Source organism: Podarcis pityusensis (genome assembly GCF_964106645.2).
Source record: "Podarcis pityusensis genome assembly, chromosome: 12".
NCBI classification, from domain to species: Eukaryota; Metazoa; Chordata; class Lepidosauria; order Squamata; family Lacertidae; genus Podarcis; species Podarcis pityusensis.
In genome coordinates, this window is record NC_138037.1 from 44,997,540 (window position 1) to 45,023,345 (window position 25,806).

A 25,806-nucleotide genomic window follows, 5' to 3' on the forward strand; every position below is an offset into this window, starting at 1 on the left:
ATACTTTCTTATGAACTCCACAGTGTGTAATATATATCTTAAATCATTTGTTTAGTGTCTTTAGATAAGCCATTTCATATATTATTATGTGAACAGTAAAGATACCTTCTACAACGTGTAAGAATTACAAATATATTAAACAAACAATTCAACTCTAGGATACAAAGTAACTGAAATAAAGATACGTTACTTACCGCATCAGTAGCATATACTCATGCACATCTTAAATACACTCAAATAGTTCGCTGTGTTACATAGTAGTAATCTGTTCAAAAGTAAAATTTGTGCCATGCATGTGATTGGAAATGAAAAGCTTTGTAGAGTTGCTCCTTTCATACAGTTGCTCCTCGTCATGTTAAGCATTCAGTCAAGAAAGTTAGATCTAAATGATGTAAAATACTACAACCATCAAGTAGTTGTGGAATTCCTTAAGGTCTCAGAAAGGAACTTTTTTTGAGGGGGGGCAGAATTTCAATCCAGAGCGCTTTACATTGATAAAACTATTCTTTAAAAAAAAAAACAATAATATGGGAAATGCAAAGAAGAATGCCCCAAAGTAGACTACTAACTTTTCAAGCAACGTTGGCCCAAGAATGTAGACGTTCTACACTAGAGAAGTTTTCTATTTTCTGGAAGTTTTAAAAGCAGCACTTTCAAGTTTGCTATACTGTTCACATATTCATGTTTATTTTCTGTTCAGAGAAACAAGCCCAAAGTATTCATAAACACATGGATCTACTTACAGATCATTGTTAGTCTATGTGCAAGAGTGTTTTGGACTTGTTTCTTTGTTCAGCATCCTTACATGCTACATGGCTTTTGAAAGTGAGGGGAATTGCAAAAGCTGTTGCATATGCCATCATGGCTGAGTATTTGAAGGAGGGGGTGGAATCTACTGAGGACACACAAGACTGTGGACAATTCTAAAGTAGCTGTATGGCTCCCAACCCATGTATATCTATATGAAAACTACCAGTTAACTGCTCATTGTCATAAAGTGTAGGGTCTTGTGGCAAAGGTTCCTCTCTGAAAGCAAACAGAATCTAACCTTTATGAATTACAGCATTTCATTTGCAATTACATCTATGCATTTGACAGGCGTTTGTTAGAAATTCTGGTTTGGAGTCCAATGATTGGCCTGGAAGCGTCAAAGGCTGCAGAATCATTAAGGATAAGCAGGTACTAACCTAATCAGTTTCTTGGTGTGAGACAATTGGGAGTCCTATAAGAGAACAGTTTTGTTTTGTTAAAGGAAGAAATATTACTTTGAGCAAGAAACAGTGAATACAGCACTGTCTTACAGAAGTATTAACACTTATTTAACTGATCCGGAAGACAGTTATTTAAGAGGTACGTGTGAAACAGATGTAGGCTTTATCAAAGGCAAAAATCAGCACAGCCTTTTGTTAAATGTATTGAGAAACAACTTAGATCTTTGTAAGCCACTTTGAGGGTTTTTTTTTTTACAATCAAGTAGTGTATAAATTTTATGAAATAAATAAAAATATATGTTGAGAAGAAATTGCTTGATTATGGATAACTAATATACCCTTAAAAATGAAAAGTATGGTAGGTCTATTGTACATATATATCTGCAGGTGATTATACTGTTTAATTTGAGAGCAACCTTTGCTATTTTCAACATACATCCATGCTCCAAAAAGGTTTTCCAGCAAATTTAGTTTCAGGACCTTCTCCAGTTAGACTGGAAACATTTATTATTAAATTCCAAAATTTATTCAGCTTTAAGCCTAGTAATATAAAGACCACACTGAGCTTGGTAGGAAATCCTCAATAGAACAATATGTTCTTGTTTAAGAGTTCACGTTTGTTCAATACAGTTTAGATTTCAAATGAGACCAGCACAGTCTGAAGTCATATTCAAATGAAGTGTTAAATTTTATTTGAGTTAGTTTATTGATGATGCACAAAAGAACAACAGTTGATCCATCTCTTTCCAACAAAAACTAGTAAATCCTCTCGAGGTTAATTTGCAAAATTGCATTAAACTAAAAAGTTTGGGTGATCAATATAAATTAAGTGCCCATGTTGAGTATCACCATTCCAACTCTTCAAGCAGCCTTTTGCATTACAAATGATTAAGTGGACACTTTCAATTTTACAGAATTACACTGACTTAAACAAAATTCAGAATTCGATATTTCTGAATGCCACATTGTACTGTGAACAGCAGTCTTACATTGTGTGATAATTTTCCATCTGTACAGTTCCCTTTTACAAAGTTGGGCAACACGAAAGACATCAACTGCTTGTCCTTCTCTGAACGTGTTCAGCTCCCTAGTCCCAGTCACAGAAGGAAGAGGCAGAGGCAAGTTTAAATTATCCCAGAAAATCGAATAAATGGCTATATTTGGTGTCTTCAAGATGTTTCACCTTCTGTGGGGGATGTAGGTGTTGTTGGAGAGGCCAGATCTGGTTTTCGTGACATTCTGTCCAGTTCAGCTTGAACATCCGTTAAGACAGGCTTCTGGCCTATACATAAAGGAGGGCACATAACACAAAATTTTAAGTTAAATGTTTTTCACAAGTAGCGCACACAAAGGCAGGCCAAAACTAAGGTGAAACACAACACAACAGGTTCAGTCCCACTGTGGGAGGTCATGTAATTCCAACATTAATTACTACAGTACTCTACATTCAAGGCTCTTGCTACCATTAGCTAGATTGTCTTAGGATAAGTTTGATAGGAAAGTGTATTTGCTTACAAGTCTGCAAAACAAGTGTCACAATCAAATGGATCTACACCAACACATGAGACAAAAGCAGTTTTGGAGGGTATAACCCCCCACATTTAGCCACCGTGTATGCAGACACAGTGTACCTACAATATATGTGAACAGCCATATGTTCTGTGTGTGTGTCATCAGCTCATACAGGTACAATGCCATGAATGCAGGACAGAATTTGAGCTGAACAATGATGTGACATCCATGGCTTTCACCTCTGGATCTGCTTCACCTTCCTTACTTAAAGGCCCCTAGCTTGTTCCTCATAGCATACAGAAAGGACAGTAAGGAAGACCAATATATCCCATATATATGATATGCAAGTAAAACTTTAGAGTTTGTGAAAGGTCCAGGTTTTTACAATGGTAAACCTAAGGTTTTTCCTGGCTACCCATTATGTGCCTTGTGCATACCTCAGTGCCACAACTCTATCCAGGGGTTACGTGATGCTCAGGTTGTGTATTCCAAACCCTGGTGCAATACGAGACAGTTTCACCCCAAGTTCTCTAGCAACCACAGAGGACTCGAGAAAGGTGCAGGTTCAGAGATTGCCAAGGCAAACATTTGTGAATGCTTTCCCTTAGGCATATAATCAACTTGCTCCTTGATCAAACAAGGGCTATCTGCACACAGATATCATTACAAAGGGGCCACACATGCAAACGAAGGATAATGTATTTCGTATGCAGGACTGCTCACATAGTGATCCTTCTTTATCAGGTTCACACACACACACATCCAAAATGGTTTTGACAGGATCCATCATTTGTTTTGGGAAAATGACAAAACTCAATCCAGTCCTGCGCCCACCCACTCCCCCATAGCTGAGTGAGACTGTCAAAGGGGAACAGCACCATCTATCTCTGGAATTCAGAAACAGTACACAGAATACCACACAATCCAACACGCACAGGAATGTATGGATCCTGGATCCTACCCAGCACCTAACATTATAAGGTGAGAGCAGATAAATTACAGTAAGTAATATTTTAAATGATTTTTTTATGTCATACATTTGGCAGTACTGTATAAAGACTCTTGCTTCAGCAAAAAATTGCATCTAGCTTGGAGTGTCCATTCTGTGTAATACCAAAATGTTTTATATACTGTTCTTACCTGACTTTTTTGCAGATGGTGGCAAGTTGCTGCCACCCCCACCTCCAGGACTCCCTACTCCTCCAGGACTACCAACACTACCAGGTCCACCAGGTGAGCCAGTTTTCTTACTCAGCAAACTGTTGAAAAAGTTAGCCAGCACTCCTTCGCTTGTGGCTCCAGCTGAAAAGAAGTTACCGCCCAGATATTTTGATAATGCATATTAATTGTATTTGAGTTCTTAAAACATGAAATGGCAATACTAAACACACAGAGTTGGATTCAGATGTAAATCAACATCTGTTACATTTGATTTCAGTGGGATCCAAAGAAGAAGAAGAAGAAGAAGAGTTTGGACTTGATATCCCGCCTTTCACTCCCCATAAGGAGTTTTAAAGTGGCTAACAATTTCCTTTCCCTTCCTCCCCCACAACAAACACTCTATGAGGTGAGTGAGGCTGAGAAACGTCAGAGAAGTGTGACTAGCCCAAGGTCACCCATAAATATGACTATCTGGTCTCACGTTTTTAGGGGACTCCAGTTCAATTAACTTAGTCTGGATCTAACCCACTGAGGAAGTCAACTACATCAAAGTGATTACCTTGCATGCTGAACATAAATGTCAACATCCCGGAGTACATTAGAAACAGTGAGTCACTGCTTAACTACCAGAACAGTTTTTCTTCAACAGACCACATTTCTAGTGTTTACTTAATAGATCAAGCTATTTCTTGCAAAATCTTAAATAGGGGAAATACGCAATGAACTAGAACTTCTGTTTCGTTCAATTCACAAGAACGCTTCCTATTTTTAAAAAGAAATCCTCAAAATTTCAGCAAATTTAATCCAATTAAAGTATAAGTAATTGCTTCCCTTAGTTTGAAACTTAAAAGTTATCAATACTCCATAGAGTAAAATTATTTTAGAAAGGGGGAAGTATGCAACACTTTGCTACTAGGATGTCAATGTTTAGAATATTTAGGTTGCAAAACTATTATTATGTTTTACCTTTCATACTAGGATCTATTTTTTTGGATCCGGCAGGGATGGTTGTAACACTGGCAACATTGGAAGTAACCGATCTGTTTGGTGTCCTAGGGGATCCTCCAGGGACTCTCGGTGAGGTATCCTACATAGAATTAGAAAATACAATGAAATACTTAGACTGAAATGCTGAGCTGTCAGTTCCATTTTGAGAGGGACATTTCTGAATTATGAGATATTCATAGCAAATAAAAAAATTAATTAGCTTTAGATTAAGAAGTGTCTGGTAAAAAGAAAGCAGTTATAGACTACTTAGTCTATAAAAGCAACTATAAAAATACTTATTTAAAAGATTATGGAAAAATGCCATGCCACTGCCCCAAACACCCCAGTTTTATCAGATGAAGGGCATTACACAAAAGGCAGGCACAGCCTATGGCAGGCTTTTAAGAAACATTTTCTAGGCTAGGAAAATACGTAATAATTTCTATTGGGAAAGAAACAATCCCCAAATTTACTTCATGGCATTCACATTTAGAAATTGGCAAAGTTTTGAAATGCACACTTAACAAACAAAACAATGTTGACTAGCACTGTTTTCCATGTCCCCAGAGAGTAACTTGAAAAGTCTGCACATTATAATATATGTTTTGGGAATTTTTTCTGCAAAACACTCTTAATACGAAAAGCTGATAAAGGCACTGAACTGTACCCGGCAAAGTCGTGCAAACAGGATGACTTCACTGGATACAACCCATTATCAGCCCAACCTTGTACATATCTGAGACGTAAGCCCCATTTTGTTCAGTGGGGCTTGTTGCCAGGTAAGTAGGTACAGGACTGAAGCCTAATAGCAGCAAGCAAGCTTTCAGCTACAGATATCAAAGTATTAAATACTTCACCAAAAAAGAGCACCAAAATTGGATCCAAATAAATGTACTGCTAAGTTATTAGTATTTAAGTATTTACTACTAACCACTGGTCTTCCAGCTGCAGTAGGTGGCTGTTTTGCTAACAGAGACTGAAAAACAAAATGAAAGAGAAATTTTGGAACAAAAAGTTGTTGGCAAATTCCATCACAAATTTAATTTTAGTTTAAATGAAATTAGATTAAATGAATATGCAGAATATACACCTGTTGCTTCATAAGAAATACTTGGTCATCTTCTGCTACTATCTCTTTCTCATGTACAAACTGCAATAAAGGGGGGAAAGCCATTAAGAGATGTCCAACTAATTTTTTTTTTCAAAATAACACAATCACAAATATTTACTGGAACAAATGGATGAAAAGCTCATGAAGATGGTTCAAATGTTGCAGCTAGTGCACAATGCAGCAGCCCATTCATTTGGCTACAAAGGACACATTAGTTGGCTCACCTGGGCTGGCTGCCTATGAGCTACCAATCCCAGTTTCCAAGTATTGATTATGACCTTCAAAGCCTTGTACAGCTTGGACCCAGTCTATCTCTGAGAGTGTCTCTACCCATGTGAATAATACATTTTTCTTGAGATCTGCTAGGGAAGCCTTGCTCTTATTCTATAATAATAATAATAATAATAATAATAATAAATTTTATTTATACCCCGCCCTCCCCATTATAAAATGCTCTTGAGTCAGGATAGGTCTTGTCAGGACTGGTCTCTTCCCTGACAGGTCTCCACCTCACAATGGTGATTTAGCTGTTGAGATGCTTATCAAGCTCTGCCATTCAGCTTGATTACTAAAGAGATCTCCTATGTTCAAGATATTATGTCTGAATATGCAGCACCACCACAAATAGGGTTCACAGGCATATGCACTGTCCCTGCCTCCAATATCGCTGTCCCATATTGAGTGGGAAGTCTGAAGGGGGTTTCAAAACACATTCAGCAGAATGCACTTAGAGACCTCTGTGATCAAGAAACCTGTGTTTTCATGATTCCTGATCACAGGGAGGCTTCTAAGCATGTTCAACAAAATGCACTTAGGAGCTCCTTTCAGACCTCCTTATTCAAGGCAGGAAAGTCAGGGACTGGGCAGGTGGGTCTGGCACATGCAGACTCACACCCCCTACTTGTTTTCTCTTCAAACACAATGTCTGATTGTGGACCGTAACACTGAATACCCAGCTGCTGGAGACAAATGAGGGTGAACTATTGCTTTTATTCCTGTTGAGCTTCCCTGGAAAATGGTTGGCTATTGTATAAAAAAAGATGGAACAGATGGACTACTGATCTGATCAGCAGGACTGTTCTTATGTCTGTAATTCAAGATCTTTGCACTGAGGCTCATTATAATATATTATTAGGCAATGGCATTTTGCCTGCTTTATTGTGTGCAGATTTTTTTTTAGCTGGCACAACTCCTTAAAAACTGCATCTTTGTTGTCATGTAGTGTGAAGGCACATAATAAATGACCCTAATTTATTTGACAACCCTTATTACACATTTAGATCAGCTATGTAGACTAAATTAATATAGAGATGGCCAGTTTATAGTTAGTAGTTACGATGTTGTTATCAGTGATAAGCTTCCTTGAGTTGTTGTCACTGCACTGAGCAATCAGTGTTAGAAATTCCCGCCACCCCACCAATCACTAACAAGGCAATGTGTTAAATTAAAGGTATTTCTTCTAAACACAGGAAACAGTTACCTTTCTGACCGGAGGCTTTGTTATTATATCCTCAAAATTGTCACCCACTTTTAAAGTCTGGAAGTTCTCATGTAATATTCCTATCTTCTTTTCATTGTCCCATCCTGCAGGACTGAAAGCAAACACAGTGTCACATCTTGAATTTCAGTTGTTCAAGGTTTGGTTCACCTTCTGTCCAATCCCATCTTATACAAAGAACCCTGTTTCTTAAGGCAGAGCAGGAATTTTATTTTTCATTTTAAGTCCAAGATGGATGCTCACCATGAGGTTAAAAAAAATTCCTCCTGAAACATAGGAAGAGGTTTCTTTTCTTTTTGCAAACCTCACCCAAAATATAATAATAAAGCACTTTAGTTTGGAATTGAAAGTCCTTAGCACAGCAGGGAAGAAAAAAATAAAACAAGTCATTTTTCCTCTTCCACCTCCTGAAATTTTACCATACCATTGAACTACAAACATTGTTACAATACTCTTATTTCAGACACGCTTGGTTCCTGAACAGAAGCACTCTTATTAGGGGTTAGGGATACAATGAAACACATTTTTTATAATGCAAGACACCCAATAACTAAGTAACTTACATAAATACTGCATCTTTTTCCACAACAGAAGCAGATATATTGAAGGGGAATCCATATAATTTCTGGACAATAAATTTATACACGTAATCAATATTCTTATTTTCCTTTACTGAAGTGTAAATAAGTGCTGCACCATCTGAGTTATTTGTTAAAGAAAACGTGGGTGTATTTTTCTGCTCGGCAGTGGCAAGAAACTATTCGTGATACTTTAATACTTCTGTAACATTCACCCAGCGGCAAAGTGTTATAACATTAAGTGTGTGATGACATACTTTAAAATATCTGTGTGTATTACCTCCTCTTGTAAAACATGCACCAGAGTATAGAAGCCAAACATTGACACATAAACTGTTAGGGGAAAGCAGGCTTGCCCAAACTCTCAAGCGGAAGAGCAAATTCATTTCATCAACAATTTCTGTTAAAAGACAAATTGGGTGCCTTCCTAATTTTTGTTCTGTTTTCCTACACAAGCCGCACTTCCATGTAGGTATGAAGGCTTCACACCTACACCACATTAGCAGTGGGAACTACTGGCGGCCCCCAGTCATCTTCCGGGCCCTAAAGCCTCTCCACATCTGACCCACCAATGGCCCACTTTGTCTTCAAAGCCCAGCCCCAAAAGGAGAGGTGAGGAAAGGAACTTTGTTGAAATTGCTGGTTTTGTGATGTTCTACTACTTGAGAGTCTTCTTCCCCTCCCCGTAGCTCCATGTTGCCTTTTCTCATTGGGAGGAGCTAAGGACAAGAAAAGCCAGTTCTCTTAAGGGTTTTCAGGTGGTTCTTAACAGACTTTTGAGATGGAGAGGGGAGGGCAGAATTGGTTGTTTGCATTTGTTTGCGTCTGATAGTCAGCTCTACCTACCTAAATGCAAGGGGTTAGTCATAAGCTGAAAAATGTTCAATCACCCCTGTGATGGACAAACATGCTGCTATCTACATGGGATACAGCTTTTCCTTCACTTTGATATCCTTTGCATAAAGCACCCATCTTAACTTTCAAATAACTAGGCGCTATCCAGCTTCCCATCTCGACTTATAAGGCACATGCCTAGCTGTGTTTATTTCCCTGAGAGTCTTGGAAGCAGAACAGGATACCAGTAATTATTGCTGTGCTTAATACTGTAATCACCATGTTTCAGTTCTGGTGTGAATGCCAATTACTGAAGAACAGCATTTGTATTTGCTTTGTCAAAACTAACTTTGAACGATATAATTGCTATGAAATGGTAGTAACAGGGTCAGACTCCAAAGAACAGTAAAGCTTATTCTGCATGCCCAGGGGATGCTTTTGCATTGCATTTCTCAAACAGCAGCTCTTCATACCACACAGATAGCCACTTTGGAAATAGACTATTTAAAATGCAGTTTCTGATATAGTTTCTGATATAGATCAGTTTCTGATATTTGAAGTAAAAAATTCCCCTAGGCATGGCCAGGTCCTTGGGCATCCCTGAAATAATTCTGGGCCATGGCACATAAGTGCACCACCAAATATGCTTTGCTTATCAACTCTCAGAGCCATTGGTTCAGACATTATAACCAGGCTTTGTGAGCTGAGATAGGAAGTTTTTGCCTGTATATTAAACTCCTACACTACTCTAACAACCAAACCAGGAAGCCTTTAACTAACCAGTTTGCAAAATGGGATATTATGGGTTCAAGAACAAACCAAGATATTAAACCAATTCAAACTGTACTTTAACCTAGTTTCTTGGTTTGGATGAAATTGGAAACTATGGTTGATTAGAGGTTTATTGGTGCAATTACAGAGGGTCTGTAAAGGCCATTCATATCTTAGTTTAGTAAACAGAGGGATGATCATCTAAACTCAGCACTTATCACTATCATTCAGATTACATGAGAGTCCAAGGCTTGCAGTGACTTGATAAAAGATGACCCAGCAAATCATGGGGCTTCTCAGATTATCTGAATCCAGTTGTAATTTTAATAATAAATCTACATTTTAAAGGATACATTGTAAACAAAACCGTCGGATGTGCGACTGAATGAAGTCAAAGTGCTCATCTCTGTAATCATGCTCTTTTTCCAGCAGGCTAATGGCATCACACTGTGGAGTAATAATAATAATGATAATGATGATGATGATAATAAATAATAATAATAATAATAATAATAATAATAATGCAATTTTGATCATGATTGCATCTGTAACTTACCATCACTGCAATTATAGAAATTCCCACTGTTCATATTAGCTATGAAATATATAATCTTTGCATTTTACTACCTCCAATGTGAAAAACTTCTATAGAGATATCTTAATATTTCTCTTTTTCTGGAATCTATTCATGAAGGCCAGGATCCAAAGAGCTACTGCAGCACATTCCAGGCTACAATGCACTCAGCAGCATTTTTCATTCTTTCTTTTTAATGGCAATCTCTCACACACTGTTGCCTTGATGCTACATTAGAAACTGAAAGTCTCCTCGGGATGGCTTTAGGAATTCAGGCTTCTTGGGACCTGTGGAACTAATTTATGGTTCTTGGGAACTTAGCCCATTAAGATTTAGAACATAAAAATTTGAAATACAAGAGATATAAATAAAAACCTGAACCAATATTCGGCATTTGGTAAAACTTGTTAAAATATTTATAGGATAAAATATATTCTAAAGAATTTGTTTAGTATGCATTTTCTTACTGCATGGGAAGATTGATCACCCTTCTCTGATATTGAGAAGACAGGTGATAAGATATAGAGAATAAACAACAGAATATTGAGGGGGGTTTTCCTCCCGAAAAATTCCAACGAAGTTTTTAGTTTAAATAATAACTTAGCTGCACTCCTTGACCCACTTACTAGAGACTGATGGTTCTTCCAGACAACTTTACTCAAACCTCTATCATAGCTTAAAACTGCCATTTTCCTCCCAGTGCCTTTCCATAACTGCTTTACTTCAACCTCTGACACTGTTTAAAATTATAGCTAATTTTAACTTTTCAGTGTCCTTCCCTCCTTGCAGAACTCAAACTTCTCCCTCCTTCATTCCTCAGCTGCCTCATGTAAGAGAGATAAAGAATGTGGAGCCCTCAAGTATTCCAGTTTACGCAAACCTCTGCCATTTTCCTCAGTTCCTTCTATCCCTGCTTCACTCAAACTTCTGCCATTATTTTAAACCATGAGTTTTCCCCTCTCAGTGGTCCTCCCTTCTCACTTCCATGCCATTGTCTTGCAACTGTGCAACCTGCCTTCACTTTTGTTCCCCTACTCCACCCACGATTATGATGTGGCACTACAACTCCTCCAATGGATGCTACGCAATGACATTGTTACATTTTTGTTATATGGCAAAAAATGGTTAAAATAACTTTATAATTTTTAATATAAAGGCTGCCATCCATTATACAGTCTTGCGGAATTCAGGCTATTAATTAAAATCTATACCTGCAGTACAAAGCATCTCTGTTCAGTTGCTCAAACAATGTGTTAAATATTACACTTGAGAAAGTGAAGAATACTTAAGCTGATGGAAAACCAATATGCAGTATTCAAAATGGTTTTATTTAATAGAAGCTTTCCCACCCCCACCCCATTTGAAAAAATATTCTGTAAGCTCTGTTTTCCTTGTATAGCTATGTCTTGTTACTTGAAATTTAAAATCATTTTTAAAAAATATTCTGATGTACAAACATAATCTGAAACATGAAACAAACCTTTGTACAAACTACTACTACAGGAATGCCTAAGTTGCATGTTAGTGTATCGGCACCCAGCGGTAAAATGACACTGTCATCTTTGTCCTCCTGTAATGAAGTATTTCTCCTCTGTGGAGAAGCTGGAAAGTCTTCCCCTGGTTCTGTGTATTCCTGAAAATCTCTTACAACTGAAATAAGAAAGAAAAAAATGAATCAAGCAAGTACTTCGTTCCTGGGAGTCTGTATTTGTACCAAATATTTTTTATTCTATTTAGCTTTGCTAGTTTTAAGATGTCAATTTATGTTTTCCTAAGTACTCAAAGAAGTATTATTATTATTATTATTATTATTATTATTATCATCTGTATACCACCCTTCATCCAAAGTCCACATGGTGGTTCACAACATAAAAATACAAAATGAATACACAAAGTACATAATAAAAACAAAAACAAATCAATAACCCCTCCCACAAACACAATTAAAAGGACATAGGGATAGACAAACAAACAAACAAACAAACAGGGATTCAAGGAAGCTGCAAAATTTAAAAATCAGTCTTTCAAAAGAACAATGTTAATTCAATTAATAGTTCTAAACATTTTGAAATATACTCTACTTGTAACTAAGTTCTTCGGCACAAGTTTATACTGCACAATAGACAGCAAAAGTTAAGAACTAAGGCAAGCTAGTTAATAGATAAGACATATATAAATATAAGTAGATATAAAGCGGCAAACCCAAACATTTTAGGGTTTTGTTTTGTTTTTTTAACCATGAGGGCAGCAGTAGTTATTTTATTTAACCCAAATTCTGTAAGGTTTATGTCAAATACAGGATGTAATAGGTTATCGAATTTATATTCCAAATGTTTCAGTGAAGACTGGTAAATCTAGAGTCTGGCATTTTAAAAAGATGCTAAGTTACCCAAAAAACAAAACTCTCAACAATACTGGAATTAACTTACTTCTGGACCCCAAACTAAAGATACATACAGCAAAAAAATCCTCCCATGCAGATCTTTTAGGCACCTTAAACTCCCTAAATGCCAGCTTTATTACTAATTTGTTTGGCTTTAAGCCAATATTGTTTTGTGCTGGAAATTCCAGAATTTAGATTGTATTCAAGAAAGAAGTGACAAAAGCTGTTGTTTTGTTGTTGCTGATTTGTACGTTTGTCAACAACGCCTATTAGTTTCAGTGGATGGTATATTGATTGGTAAGTGAAAAGTAGATGGTAAAAAGACAATAGAAGCATATGGAAGGGAAGACAATGGGAGCATTTTGCAGCAAAGATGCAACGCTTATAAGACCTCATAAGGCCTCTTCTGACAACACATGCAAGCTTCCACTATCATACCACCACAATCTTCTTTTGGGACTAATCTAAGAAGGATTTGTTTGTTTTTTAACTTTAGAAAGCCAACTTCTTCTCAGCAGCTGGAATGTTAAAAATATTTGTATTACAGTTTCATACAAATTATCAAAGCAGTTTGCAACAATTAAAATACAGGAAGAACACAAAAAGAGATCATATTTATGAAATGTGTACAGATAGTAGGGCCATATAGTAGAGCCCATATAGTAATTACAAGGAACTGACTAGTTACATTAAGAGGCTCAGTACACGTTATGGGCCAAAGGTACATGTCAAAGCACAAACAACATTTTATGAACCACCTCAGAAAGGTGTGATTTGGGAAAAGGAGCTGGTGGGGACAAAGCACCTATTCCTTCCTAGTATTTATCCAAGTCTGAGTAATCTTCTCTTGAAGCTGCTTTGCTTTAAAATTAAAACAGAGGGGTGAAAAGACGAGAAACTCCGTTTTGGTACTCTTATATGCATATTTGTATGTAACATTTAAACCCCCCAAAATATTTATTTCAAAGATCACTCCTTTCACTAGCTTGCAATGAGGGCTGTGCTAATGCAATGTGTACTTCAGATACCTGCTAGATAATGCAGAATGTGTACAGCAGGGGCAAGGAACCCTCACCCATCAACAGAATTTCAGCTGGCCCTCTAAATATCCTCCTAATCATCAGCTGTTGAGTAGGGAAGTAAAGGGGCTGTGTTGTGATGGTGTGTAAAACATACAAACAGTTCCTTCCTCTGCAAGAACATCAGCTGCAGAAGGGAAAACATATTGAGAGAGTGAGTGACGGGCTTCCTGCAAATATACAAAAAGTGCCCAAGTAATTTGCAATTGGATGCAATTTTTGTGATGCAAGAGCATATTGAAGTTGGTGACTCTGAACAGTTCACAGTTCAACTGTATTTTGATGTTATTTTAATTCTTGTGTTGCAACTGTGCCTTAGGTAAAGTCAGAACAGAAAAAAGCTCACCAGCACACTTTAGCAAACGTTATAAAAACAAAAGTCTATGGAGAAAATTGAAAATGAAACCCGAGTAAATACTAAAAATTAAATATATACTTCCATCTCCAAGAAGAAAGACTTTTGTGTGTGAATGTTATGGTGTGTTAACAATGTGTAGGTCTCATTAAAAACACTATTGAGGCTGGAATGCAGTTCCTGTCAGCTTTCCACTAGAGTAATGTGGTCCTTGGCCTGAATTTAGTTCTTCACCCCTGCGTGTACAGGGTACACTGAATTTAGAAGGCAAAGCATTTCTATTTTTTTTTATACAGGAAATTTCTATCCTAGGAAGCTGCTTAGAAGAGTATGAAAAAGGTATGAAAGCAGAGCCTTCCGAAAAGTCAAAGCAAAGGTGACAGTGGTAAGACCTCTGCTAAATAAAACTGCTCTTCTTACTAATGCATAGAACTTATTCTTCTCCTTCACCATTTTCTACAAAAATAAACAAATACCCTGAACTATATGAGAAATAACTATATGAGAAATAAAAATATTGCACTCAAAATGATTAAATTGAGTTACTATAAAATTTGTTGAGCACAGGTTTTGATCTTCTAGGTGAAGAATTTGCATTCCACAGAACAGAGAACACCCCCGCAATGCATCCCTTCCAAGCCCACTAAACTTAAGCATTACATCTTCACAGTTCATTCTTCCAGCTGTTGTTTATCATTTTAAGAATTGTTTATCAATTTAAGAATTGTTGTTAAATACCATTGATGTGCATTGCACTTTATACCTCCAGGTATAGGGCGGTAAAGAAATTCTAACAACAACAACAACAACAATGATAACAACAACAACAATAATAATACACAATATGGCAGGGCCCTGTCTCAAGGAGCTTACAATCTAAACGTTGGCACAGGAGACTAGACTACAAAAGAAAAAAAGAAAAAAATGGGATCAATTTCCATAGATATAGCAAGCCACTGTTCATGATTCTGCATGAGTAAGGACTTCTCTTTTATTTGTGTATCAAAAACTATATAGAGAAGCTCTCAACAGCTCCATGCATGCACAAAATGAGCTGCTGTAGCAGAATAGATTTTAGTAATATTTGCTTTCAGAAGTTTTGAGCCTACCGAATCACCCTATCCACATGACTAACATTTTAGTGCATCCAAGCCCAGATAACATTTCCGCATTATTAAAGCTAAAAGCTAAAAACTATCAGAATTAAAAGGATGTAACTAACTTTTTTGCTCTGGCACTGAATTTCATATAACAAAGTTTTACAATGGATTAAAAAATCTTATGTTGACAACAAATATTCAACAGAATCTATTATCATGTGCTAAACCATGACATTCCCAAGACAGGTTGCAAAGATAATGCTACATACATTAGATACTATAGTTATATTATAATGAGAATTCACATGGTCAAGAGAAACTCCTTATAAAACTGTTATAAAGCATAAGAGTGAATATAGTTAAATCTGCTGACAAACATGTTGGCATTACATTTCCTGTAATAGACAAACATATCACAAAAGCGTACATTTACACAAAGATGAATTCAATAAATATTTTTCTAGCATCTATAAAGTGTATGTACTCACTTTTTTGCTCCATTTCTTTCATTTCTTCAGGAGGGATTTTTAGTTTGTCAATATGCTCCCTTACAACACTTGCCCATTTTTGTAAAGAGTCTAAAGCAGCCCATGGCTTAGACATGTCCACCACCAACATAATCAAAGTGTCCTTTAGAGAGATAGCTTCCAATGCAAATTTAAGTAGACCTTTATGATAGAGGTCACCATCCAGTATCCATACATTACATCGTGTCTGATCTGTAAAAAAACATAAATAAGGTGTTCTTAACATGTACCATAGTTTATTATCAGTGGACAATATCCAAATGAGTTATTTTCACTCATTAAAAACAATGAACCGATTTAAATGGCTCTTCTTGAAATATGACTACCATTGGTACTCACTGCTAGTATTTATAAATATACTATTAGAATGATAATGGTTAAAGGTCAAAACTCTTGAATGAATTTGGATAGCAGATAGTTCTCAAGCACGGTTTTTAAATCTTTTGACTAGCAATATGCCCGGTGAGACAATTTTGATGTTGATCAGGTTTCTAAAGCTTGCAGTATTCTAAGCTACACAATATGGATTCTTATGTGTATTTCAGAGCACAAAAAAAGAAATTTTAGAGTGGAGAAAGGAGGGCGAGAAGAAGAAATATAAAAGGAAAAGGCAGGAAAACTAAAGGAAAAATAGGTTGGGAAGATTTAGGATAAAAGGGGAGAAGGGAAATGGGAAGTAGAAGGTGAGAGACCAGAGGCAAAATTAAGGAAATATTACAAATTGAGGGCTTTTTTAATTTAGAAAAGGCAAGTAAGGGAAAGGATATACAGTGGTACCTTGGGTTACATACGCTTCAGGTTACATTCACTTCAGGTTACAGACTCCGCTAACCCAGAAATAGTACCTCGGGTTAAGAACTTTGCTTCAGGATGAGAACAGAAATCGTGCTCCGGCGGCGTGGCGGCAGCAGGAGGCCCCATTAGCTAAAGTGGTGCTTCAGGTTAAGAACAGTTTCAGGTTAAGAACGGACCTCTGGAACGAATTAAGTACTTAACCTGAGGTACCACTGTAATAGAAGTGTGCAAGTATGGAGAAAGTCAATAGACAGTTTTCCTTCCTTATCTCATAACACTAGAGCTAGGGATCATCAAATTAAATTGAAGAACTTCACACATTGTGTAGTTAAACGATGGAATTCGCTCCTAGAAGATGCTCTGATGGACCGCTTTAAGGGAAGGTTATACAAATTCATGGGTATCTAGTCCTGATGACTATGCTACTTCCTATATCAAAAGCAACATGCCTCCAAGTGATAGTTGCTGGGCTTCACAAGCAGGTGAATGTTATGCTGTTTGTGATCTTACCACAGACATCTGGTTGGCCACTGTGAGAACAGAATGCTGGACTAGGTGGGCTTTTGGCCCGATCTAGCAGGGTCCTCTTTCAGTTCTTATTCCACTCTGGTATTGTTAACATCACTCACCACCACCACCCAAAACCCCCCACTCATTCTCCCTGAAGGCACCCTCCCCATACCATTCATTCTCCTTTGCCTGCAAACTCCCTTCCCTGAACAGAAAACAAGGAAATGAAGTGATAATCAATTGGAGATAGAATCTGGAAGTTGCTGACTAGTGAAAATGCCATACATTTTTAAAATCTGGAATATTCCCAAGCAATGAATAATTACTCACTGTTGTTGTTATCAGAACTGGTACTTACCATCTCTGTCTTCATCGTGTACATTTAAGTACAAATATTCCATTCCTCTTCCTTTCTTGTATTCAGCAATTCTCTGAAGTTTTCCAATTAAACTTGTTTTACCTGCACCATCTTCCCCTGGAAAAAAGTTTAAAAGTGGACTTTATTAATAACATATATGAAATATATTTCTTGTAATATTTCCATTTCAATCTATGAAACTTACCGGTATTTTGTTTTAGGACACTTGACCCAAATAGTAGTCTGTAGCAAACATTGCCATGTAGACTCAAGCTTCTGTCATGCGTACTGCATTATTAGCAAGAAAAGCACATGAACAAGTCCTGTTGCTGCTATCTTATTTGTAGTTTTAATCATTCATATGGGGAGGTATGGTGGGCCCCTCTGCTGCCACGGGGAGGTACAGCAAGGCCCTCTGCTGTTTTGGGGAAGCACAGTGCACCCTCCACCACCACAGGGAAGTATGGCAGGATCCCCTGCGGCTGCAGGAAGGCATGGCAAAGCCCTCTGCTGCTATGGGGAAGCGCAGCGCACTCTCTGTCACTGTGGGGATGTACGGCCCCGTCTGCTGCCATGGCGGGGCACGGCACACCCTCCACCGCTGCAGGGAGGTATGGCTGGACCCTCTGCCCCCGCAGGGAGGCCCAGCAAGGCCTTCCACCCCCGTAGATATATATCATGATATATTGAGATATTGTGATATTTTGGTGGTAATATGTCTAAGAAATGTGGGTTTTTGGAAGGCAAGCAGTCAGTTTCTGAGTGGTCAGAGAAGTCTGGCAAAGTTTCCAGAAGCTTCACTGTCATCCCCACATTTCAGATCTTTTACACATTATATATGCAAATCTTCTGTTTTCTAGGTGCTTTTTGCATATATTTTCTATAACATTAGTAGGAACATACAACCCTTAGAAGACACTGACTTTAACCTTTCCCTACCCCCCAAAAAATCTCTATCAAGTTAGTCTGTATTGCCCAATTGGGAGGTGTCACTAACCTAGAAGCAGAGCAACAGACACTTTTGAATATATTTTATAAGGTATTCTCCACAAAATATGCAATTCCTAGTGTTTTTAAAACAAATTTGCACCAGTAAATTTCAGATAATAAAGTTTTAGTATCACAAATATTGATACAATGTTTTGGGTACATAACATTTAAATAAAAACAAAGAATCATTTTTAAAGCTAGCTGCAAGGCATCTCTGCTCAGCTGAGATGTAAGCAATTTAGGCTGCTAAACCACCGTTTATTGGCCCAAGAACACATACATTCCTGCATGTTCCCTTCTAACCCCTTGCCTCAGTTCAATGCCATGTTAGGAAGCAGGGATAAAATCACAGTTTCTCAGTTAAGATGTAATGGGAAACAGTGGCTTAAATAAACCAAAATGTCAGCACTGAATCTTGGAACACAAAGAACATGCAGCCATATAATTAATTCTTGGACAGATAAAACCATGGTTGATCAGTTTGAGATTGTTACATCTGTGCTAGCCATGAACAGATTTCCAGTCTGTGCCAATTTTACATGTGTTTATTCATGAGTCCGATCTGTCCCATATCATCTTTGACCTGCATTTTTTAAGGTCTGTGCAAAAGATTGCATTTAAATTGTACTTAAATACATAATTTATCTTAATGTACATATTTCATGCTAAACTATGCATTTAGGTACTTTTTTGAGCTGAGAACTAGAGAAAAGCAAACTCTGAAGGATAACTATGGTCTAATTTATTTATTAATCCAGGATGTGTGAATTGGGTCAATTCATTTAAAAATGCAAACCCAATGAAAATCTCCTCCATCCCTACTCTGCCCTAGGCCTTAGTGTGTAAAAGAAACTTAAATATCAATGGCTATCCATGGCTACTAGTGTCTCCACCCCCATCGTTCAGCCTGGACACTGAGATCCAGCGCTGAGGGCCTTCTGGCGGTTCCCTCATTGTGATAAGTGAGGTTACAGGGAACCAGGCAGAGGGCCTTCTAGGTAGTGGCGCCTGCCCTGTGGAACACCCTCCCATCAGATGTCAAGGAAATAAGCAGCTATCTTATTTTTAAAAGACATCTGAAGGCAGCCCTGTTTAGGGAAGTTTTTAATACAGTGGTACCTCGGGTTAAGTACTTAATTCGTTCCAGAGGTCCGTTCTTAACCTGAAACTGTTCTTAACCTGAAGCACCACTTTAGCTAATGGGGCCTCCTGCTGCTGCCACGTCGCCAGAGCACGATTTCTGTTTTCATCCTGAAGCAAACTTCTTAACCCGAGGTACTATTTCTGGGTTAGAGGAGTCTGTAACCTGAAGTGTATGTAACCTGAAGCGTATGTAACCCGAGGTACCACTGTATTTAATGTTGTATTGTTTTTAACACAAGACTGGGAGCAGCCCAGAGTGACTGGGGAAACTCAGCCAGATGGGCGGGGTATAAATTATTATTATTATTATTATTATTATTATTATTATTAGGTGGCTGTGCTCCACCTCCACAGTTGGAGGCAGCATGTTTCTGAATATCAGTTGCTGGACATCAAAGGGGGGAGAGCGCTCTTGTGCTCAGGTCCCACTTGTGGGTTTCCGACAGGCATCTGGGAGAACAGGATGTTGGATCATTGGCCCAATCCAGCAGGCTCTTCTTATGTTTTTATGTCATAAGAGTAGCAGCAGAAGATATGCCTGCTGGTATTATGTAGTGCTTATAACAACCTAACCTATCCTCATGTAAATAAAAATTTCAGTATAATCAGATGCTAAGGGGAAAAAGAAGTCAAGATAAAATGCCTTTTAACAAAACAGGTTCAATTCTGAGGCACATACACTTCAAAAATAAACTTTGTGCTCTCCTATAATACATCATCTTATTAAAAAAACAACAACCCAATACAATTTGATGAGCATGAATCAAAAGAAAGAACAATCATAAGTGCCAGTGTAGACATGCTTTTCTACTTCACAAGCACAGTTAAGTGATTGGGAATGAGCCATGAAATTGCATACTCCACCACCAGATCCCTCTCTATCACTTCATTCCACTTCTCTTTATTATGGTGAAGCTTTGCACCGCCGCCAAAACTAAGCACAAGGATAGCTAGAGTTCCCTGTTAATACAACTAGGGTAAAGTGGGAACCCTGACAAGCCCCCCAAAGTGGCTTGCCTGGTGGGGTGGAGGTGCAGCAATAGCCTCCTGTGTCAGCAGAGTTGCTGCCACTTACCAGGCCAGAGAAGGGAAGGGGCAAGATGGCAGCAAGGTTGGGCCACACTGGCCAACCTCATCCAGTACTGCCTCCAGTGCATCCACACAGCCCAAACTACACCTTTCCTTCTGGTAACGGCAGTGACATCGCTGCTGGGAGGCTACTGTTCTGGTTGCACCTGACAAGCTCCATAGTTAATATTGCTGCCAATAAAATACTTAACTGAGGGGTATGGATAGAGAAAGAAAATGCTCCCAATACAAGAGGAGCCTTGGATGACCAGTTTTTGAGCATGCTTGCAATAGTGAACATTTTGACTACACCAGACCCTGGTTAACTAAAGCAGGCAATGCTACCATCACATTGCATTTTACAACTTCACTGGCCATCCTATAGTCATGCATATCTAACAAGGATCTATAATGATAAAAATAATTAGTACCTTTCTCATAGAAAAGATCTTAATTTAAAATTTAAGACAAAATAATGGTCAAGTAAATGGTTTAATAAAGTTAAACGTAAGGTAAAGAACCCCTGGACAGTTAAGTCCAGTCAAAGGCAACTATGGGGTACGGCGCTCATCTTGTTTTTCAAGCCAAGGGAGCTGGTGTTTGTCCACAGACAGCTTTCTGGGTCATATGTTCAGCATGACTAAACTGCTTCTGGTGCAACGGGACACCGTGACGAGTGCCAGAGCGCATGGAAATGTTGTTTACCTTCCTGCCACAGCGGTACCTATTTATCTACTTGTGGTGGTTTGCTTTCAAACTGCTACGTTGGCAGTAGCTGGGACAGAGCTACAGAAACTCATCACCATCATGTGGATTCGAACTGCTGACCTTCCAATCGGCAAGCCCAAGAGACTCAGTGGTTTAGACCACAGCGCCACCCACCTCGCATAAGTTATAAATAAACATTAAATGGCTTAATAAAGTTATAAATTACTGAGAGTATAAATATAAAACTTAGGATGCTCAGAACTAAATTTCCAATGAACTGACAACCCTGCTTGACCAGACCTATTTAGTCCAGCTTCCTGTTTCTCATAGTGGTCAATCACATGCCTTTAAGAAGCCCATAGGCAAGACACGAGTGTGATAGCCCTCTACTGCTATTGTTTATCAGTGATTGGTATTCAGCAGCATATTGTCGCGGGTGGCTATATACTATCTCCTCAATCAAACTACTGCCCATTTATAGTCTTATCCCCAATGAATTTGTTTAATCCCCTTTTAAATTATGCAAGCTGGTGGACATCACTACATCTTGTGGTAGCAAATTCCATAGTCAACCATGCTCACTTTTTTCCTAGACTAAAAAGTCCCAAATGCTGTCACCTTTCCTCATAGGAGAGTTGCTCCAACACCTTGATACTTTTGGTTGCCCTTTTCTGCACTTTTTCCTGCTCTTCAATATCCTTTCTGAGGTGCAGTGACTAGACTATTCTAAGTGTGGTTGTGCCACATATTTATATAAAGGCATTATAAGATACAGTAATTAGATTCCTTTACCTAATGGATAATTTGCCCTTTTCACAATGGGTAAAGGCGAGCTACTTACCATGACGCCCCAAATCCCTTTCCTGGTAAATCATTGCCTGCCTCCCCATCAGTGTATGTGACATTATAGTTTTTTGCTCCAATGTGCATCACTATACACTGAACTGCATTTTCCATTTTAATGCCCATTCACCTGGTCTGGAGATGTCCTCATGGAGCTCTTTGCTATCCCTTTTTGCTTTTACAGAATAATGCTGTGACATCAGCAAACCTGGTGACCCCACTGCTCACCCCTAATATATCATGTATGAACTTACTAAAAAGCACTGGTCCCAATACAGATGCTTGTGGGGCTCCACTTCTTATATCCTTCCATTGGAGCACTATTCATTTATTTCTGTTCTCTGCTTCCTATTCTTTAATCAGTTACCAACCCATAAGATATAGCTGTGGGGTGACATCATATCTTATCCCATGGTTGTTTATGCATAACTAACTCATTGAATTCACTGCCGCATAAAAAACTAGCACAAAAACCAGTATTTTAAAAAAGTTAAGTTTATGGGAACATCAGTCTGTCAATGGTTACAGCAAGGCATGATAGTTACAAGTGCAATATCAATATAAATCCAGTGTATTATCATGCTTTTCCACTATGTTCTTTTTGCAAGTTTCCCAGAAGCACTTGACCAGCCAGTGTTGAATACAAACCAGTAGAATGTTTGGATCTTTGATCTAACTCTAAAAAAAAAGAGAGTTCATACTATGTTTTTTATGAATGAAATAATGTAAATAATCCATGCTAAATATCTGTCATTTTGATTTTTAAAAATCTCTCTGCCACAAAAAACTTGTAGTGCAAAGTAAGAGGGCTATAGCATGTTATTATGATTATGAAACTTTATGTATTTTTAGCTCTCTCTATGGCCTTGTCTACAGTCCTTTCACATTCTATACTCCATGTTTTGCAGAACCATGTGTTTCTCTCAGTTTTTAACTTTATTATTTACCTTCATAAATTGCCCCCCTTTTCTCCCATAGAACCTCAGGGCAGTAAAGACACATAATGAAACTATGAAACAATTAATTTAAACTTCATTAAACCAATGAAGTGCTCTGCAGCAGCATAAAAAAGTTATGCCCACTCAACAGATTTTCCTCAAATGCCTGTGCGAAAGTATGTGTTTCAAGCGGTTATATAAAAACTATCCTTGAGGGTAACAGCTTTTTCTCAATAAGAGAAGATCCTACCTCTGTATCACCTCTCCTTCCTAAGTTTTTCTAGTAAACTAAGAGGTAAATTCCTCCTTGTCTTTGTACACTGCTGTTCTGTAATATCTAGTAGTACAGTAGTGTGTTTATTTACAACCAGGACTGCAAGTACGTAGAATTTCAAGTGTTACAGTATTCTCATCAACGTCACTCCCAAAGTGTGAAAACTAAACCAGGAGTTGCTTGAAAAAGCCAGCTGGAAGGATTACCCACATGTGGGTCTACTCATAAACATTTTAAGATTACTGTTTCAAGCAACAAGCTTATTGAGAGCACCATGTTGCAGGGGAAGCTAGTAAGAGAACTAACTTCCCCAACAACAAAACCCAGAACCTATTCAGGGGCACCAGTCAGTACAAGATGCAGATAGCACAATACATCCCATCAAAGAAACAAAAATAAACCAGCTGATGCAGCAGATGTACCCTAACACACCCAATTTTCCGTTTCTCCCAAGCACCCCAATGAAAGCAACACCTCTAAGTGCCAAGAAAGAAAAAAACAGAAGGAGGTGCTATCCATATCAAATGGGTGGAGCCATGAGGGTATAAGGCAAGCCAGCAACAGAGAGGCAGGCTGATGCTGACACATAATGTGACAACAATGCCTTTGGCAGGCCTTATGCATATGGGCAGAGCTCATTCCCCTAGCCTGCCAGCCAACAAACAGTAGAGGCCTCTATGGATTTTGGAAGTCAGGCTTGAAGTACCACACAGCATGCAGCTGCAACCAGAAACAATAAGCAGAAAAGGGATTTAAGCCCTGTGCCGATAGTGCATTTCCAGTTCTGCGGAAGGGAACTGCCAGTTTCTGCACAAGGCTGGGGGTGGGTGGGAAGGCAACAGTGCGATCAATGAACCACTGCGGATGCCCCTCCCTCCTGCACAGCTTACAAACACAACGAGGTCCATGGCCAGCAATTCGGCGCGCACACCCTCCGCCCTCATTAACAACAAGTGAAAACGATCGCAAACGGGAAACGAGACGTGCAGGCAAAAAAAACCCAAACAGAACAGAAACAAGGCGAGGAGAAGAAAGGGCCGCTTACCCAGCAGCACGACGTTTTTCCCCGGCGGCAATTTAGACCTGGAACGAGTCGACACCTCGCTGAGGATGCAGGACCTGCAGGGGCAAACAAGAGAAACGAGGAAGGCAGTGAGGAGGCAGGAGGGAAGGTCCAGCAGGAGAGAAACAAGCTCCTGTCAAGCGGAGGCGAGGAGAAGCAGCGGGAGAAGAGGATGGGGGAGAAATTGAGGAAATGGGGATAGGGAAGTGGGGAGAATTAGGGGGAGATGGGAATAGGGGGAGAGATGTGGGGGGTGTTGGGGGAAGATGGGGGAGAAATGGAGGAAATGGGAGTGGGGGGGAAGATGGATTAATTGAGGAGGTGGGGAAAAGGGGGGGGGTTGAGATGGGGATGGGGTGCAGGGGGAAGATGGGGAGAGATGAAGGAAATGGTGGTGGGTAGAATTAGGGGGAGATGTGGGGAATAGGGGGAGAGATGTGGGGGATGGGGTGTAGGGGGAAGATCGGGGAGAAATGGGGGTGCGGGAGACATGGAGGAGATGGGGAGGTGAGGGAAATAGGGGGAGATGTGGGGGGAAAGAGGGGGAGAGATGTGGAGGATGGGGCGTGAGAGATGTGGGGAAAGAGGGAGGAAATGGGGAGGTGGGGGGGAGGAAGAAGAGACAAACCTCCCCCGCCCACCTCAGAGAGGGAGGACCAGCAACATGGCGGAGGGGGCATTAGAAGGTTTTTTTTTTCCTTCCCCCGTTCACGGGACGCCCCACTTAAAAACAAACAAAAGGCGGGGTGTGAAGGGAAGGGATTCGGGAATCCGCCAGGTGCGGGAAGGAGGGCGAGGAAAGCACCTTTGCCCGCAAGGACTGGAGTGCAGGTGGGAGGGGGGGATAAGAGGAATGGGGAGGAGCTACCAGGTAGTAACGGTCCCTCTCTGAGGAGGCGAGGCGACCGGGTGCGGGGGGGGGGGCGTCCTCAATTACCAGAGATTCTGCCCGTCGTCCTCGTCGCCACCCGCTCGCGAGTCCGCGCCGCCTCCGCCGCTACTCGTGGCGTTGAAAGCGGCCGCAGCCCCGTAGCCTGAGCCCAGCCCCGGCGAGGAAGAGGAACCGTAGGAGCCGGCTCGCCCTCCTATCGCCGCCGCCATCTTCGCTGTACACACGCGCGCGCGCACACACACACACACAGAGTCGCAAGAGCGCGCAGAGGGCAGGCGCGCGCCCCTCCCGAGGAAAGCTGACGCCGCCCGACGCCTTCCCTTTCTCTTCAATGAGGGAGAAAGAGGAGCGGGGCTGGGCGGCCGACACCCGGCGTTGCCGAGGGACCCGGATGTAGGCGGGCCTGCGAGGCGCGAGGGAGAAGCGGCGGCGGCCGCCCCCACCCCACTCCGGCTGCCTCTGCGCAGCCCACCCCCCTGACTGGGACGTTGTTGTTTGTTGTTGTTGACGTTGACTTGGCGCGTGACGAAACCCCCCCCAAAA

At 39.7% G+C, this 25,806-nt stretch overlaps 1 protein-coding gene and 1 long non-coding RNA gene across 2 annotated transcripts; one reads left to right on the forward strand and one right to left on the reverse strand.

The window, feature by feature from the left end:
* Positions 1-1,882: 1,882 nt before the first annotated feature.
* DYNC1LI1 (dynein cytoplasmic 1 light intermediate chain 1) lies at positions 1,883-25,664 on the reverse strand. Its single transcript, XM_080974861.1, has 13 exons — positions 25,309-25,664; positions 24,354-24,427; positions 17,345-17,461; positions 15,643-15,873; positions 11,718-11,887; positions 10,017-10,110; positions 8,044-8,179; positions 7,463-7,574; positions 5,962-6,021; positions 5,803-5,847; positions 4,851-4,971; positions 3,864-4,025; positions 1,883-2,493 (listed from the first exon to the last, which is right to left on the reverse strand). Exons 1-13 carry the CDS (start codon positions 25,470-25,472, stop codon positions 2,381-2,383), a joined length of 1,599 nt encoding a protein of 532 aa, XP_080830987.1. The 5' UTR covers positions 25,473-25,664; the 3' UTR covers positions 1,883-2,380.
* On the forward strand, positions 4,032-11,708 carry LOC308459581. The gene is made up of 3 exons (XR_013978181.1): positions 4,032-4,491; positions 8,515-8,670; positions 11,027-11,708. It is a non-coding gene; the product is annotated as an uncharacterized lncRNA (long non-coding RNA).
* Positions 25,665-25,806: the final 142 nt, after the last annotated feature.

Excerpts from the sequence above, each read along its gene's own strand:
- DYNC1LI1 (XM_080974861.1), bottom strand. The coding sequence starts at position 25,472 with ATGGCGGCGGCGATAGGAGGGCGAGCCGGCTCCTACGGTTCCTCTTCC. Across the intron at positions 10,111-11,717 it reads TAGTAGTAGTTTGTACAAAG|TGTGATGCCATTAGCCTGCT; the intron begins GTTTGTTTCATG and ends ATTACTCCACAG. Across the intron at positions 4,026-4,850 it reads AATAGATCCTAGTATGAAAG|CTGGAGCCACAAGCGAAGGA; the intron begins GTAAAACATAAT and ends ACTTCTTTTCAG.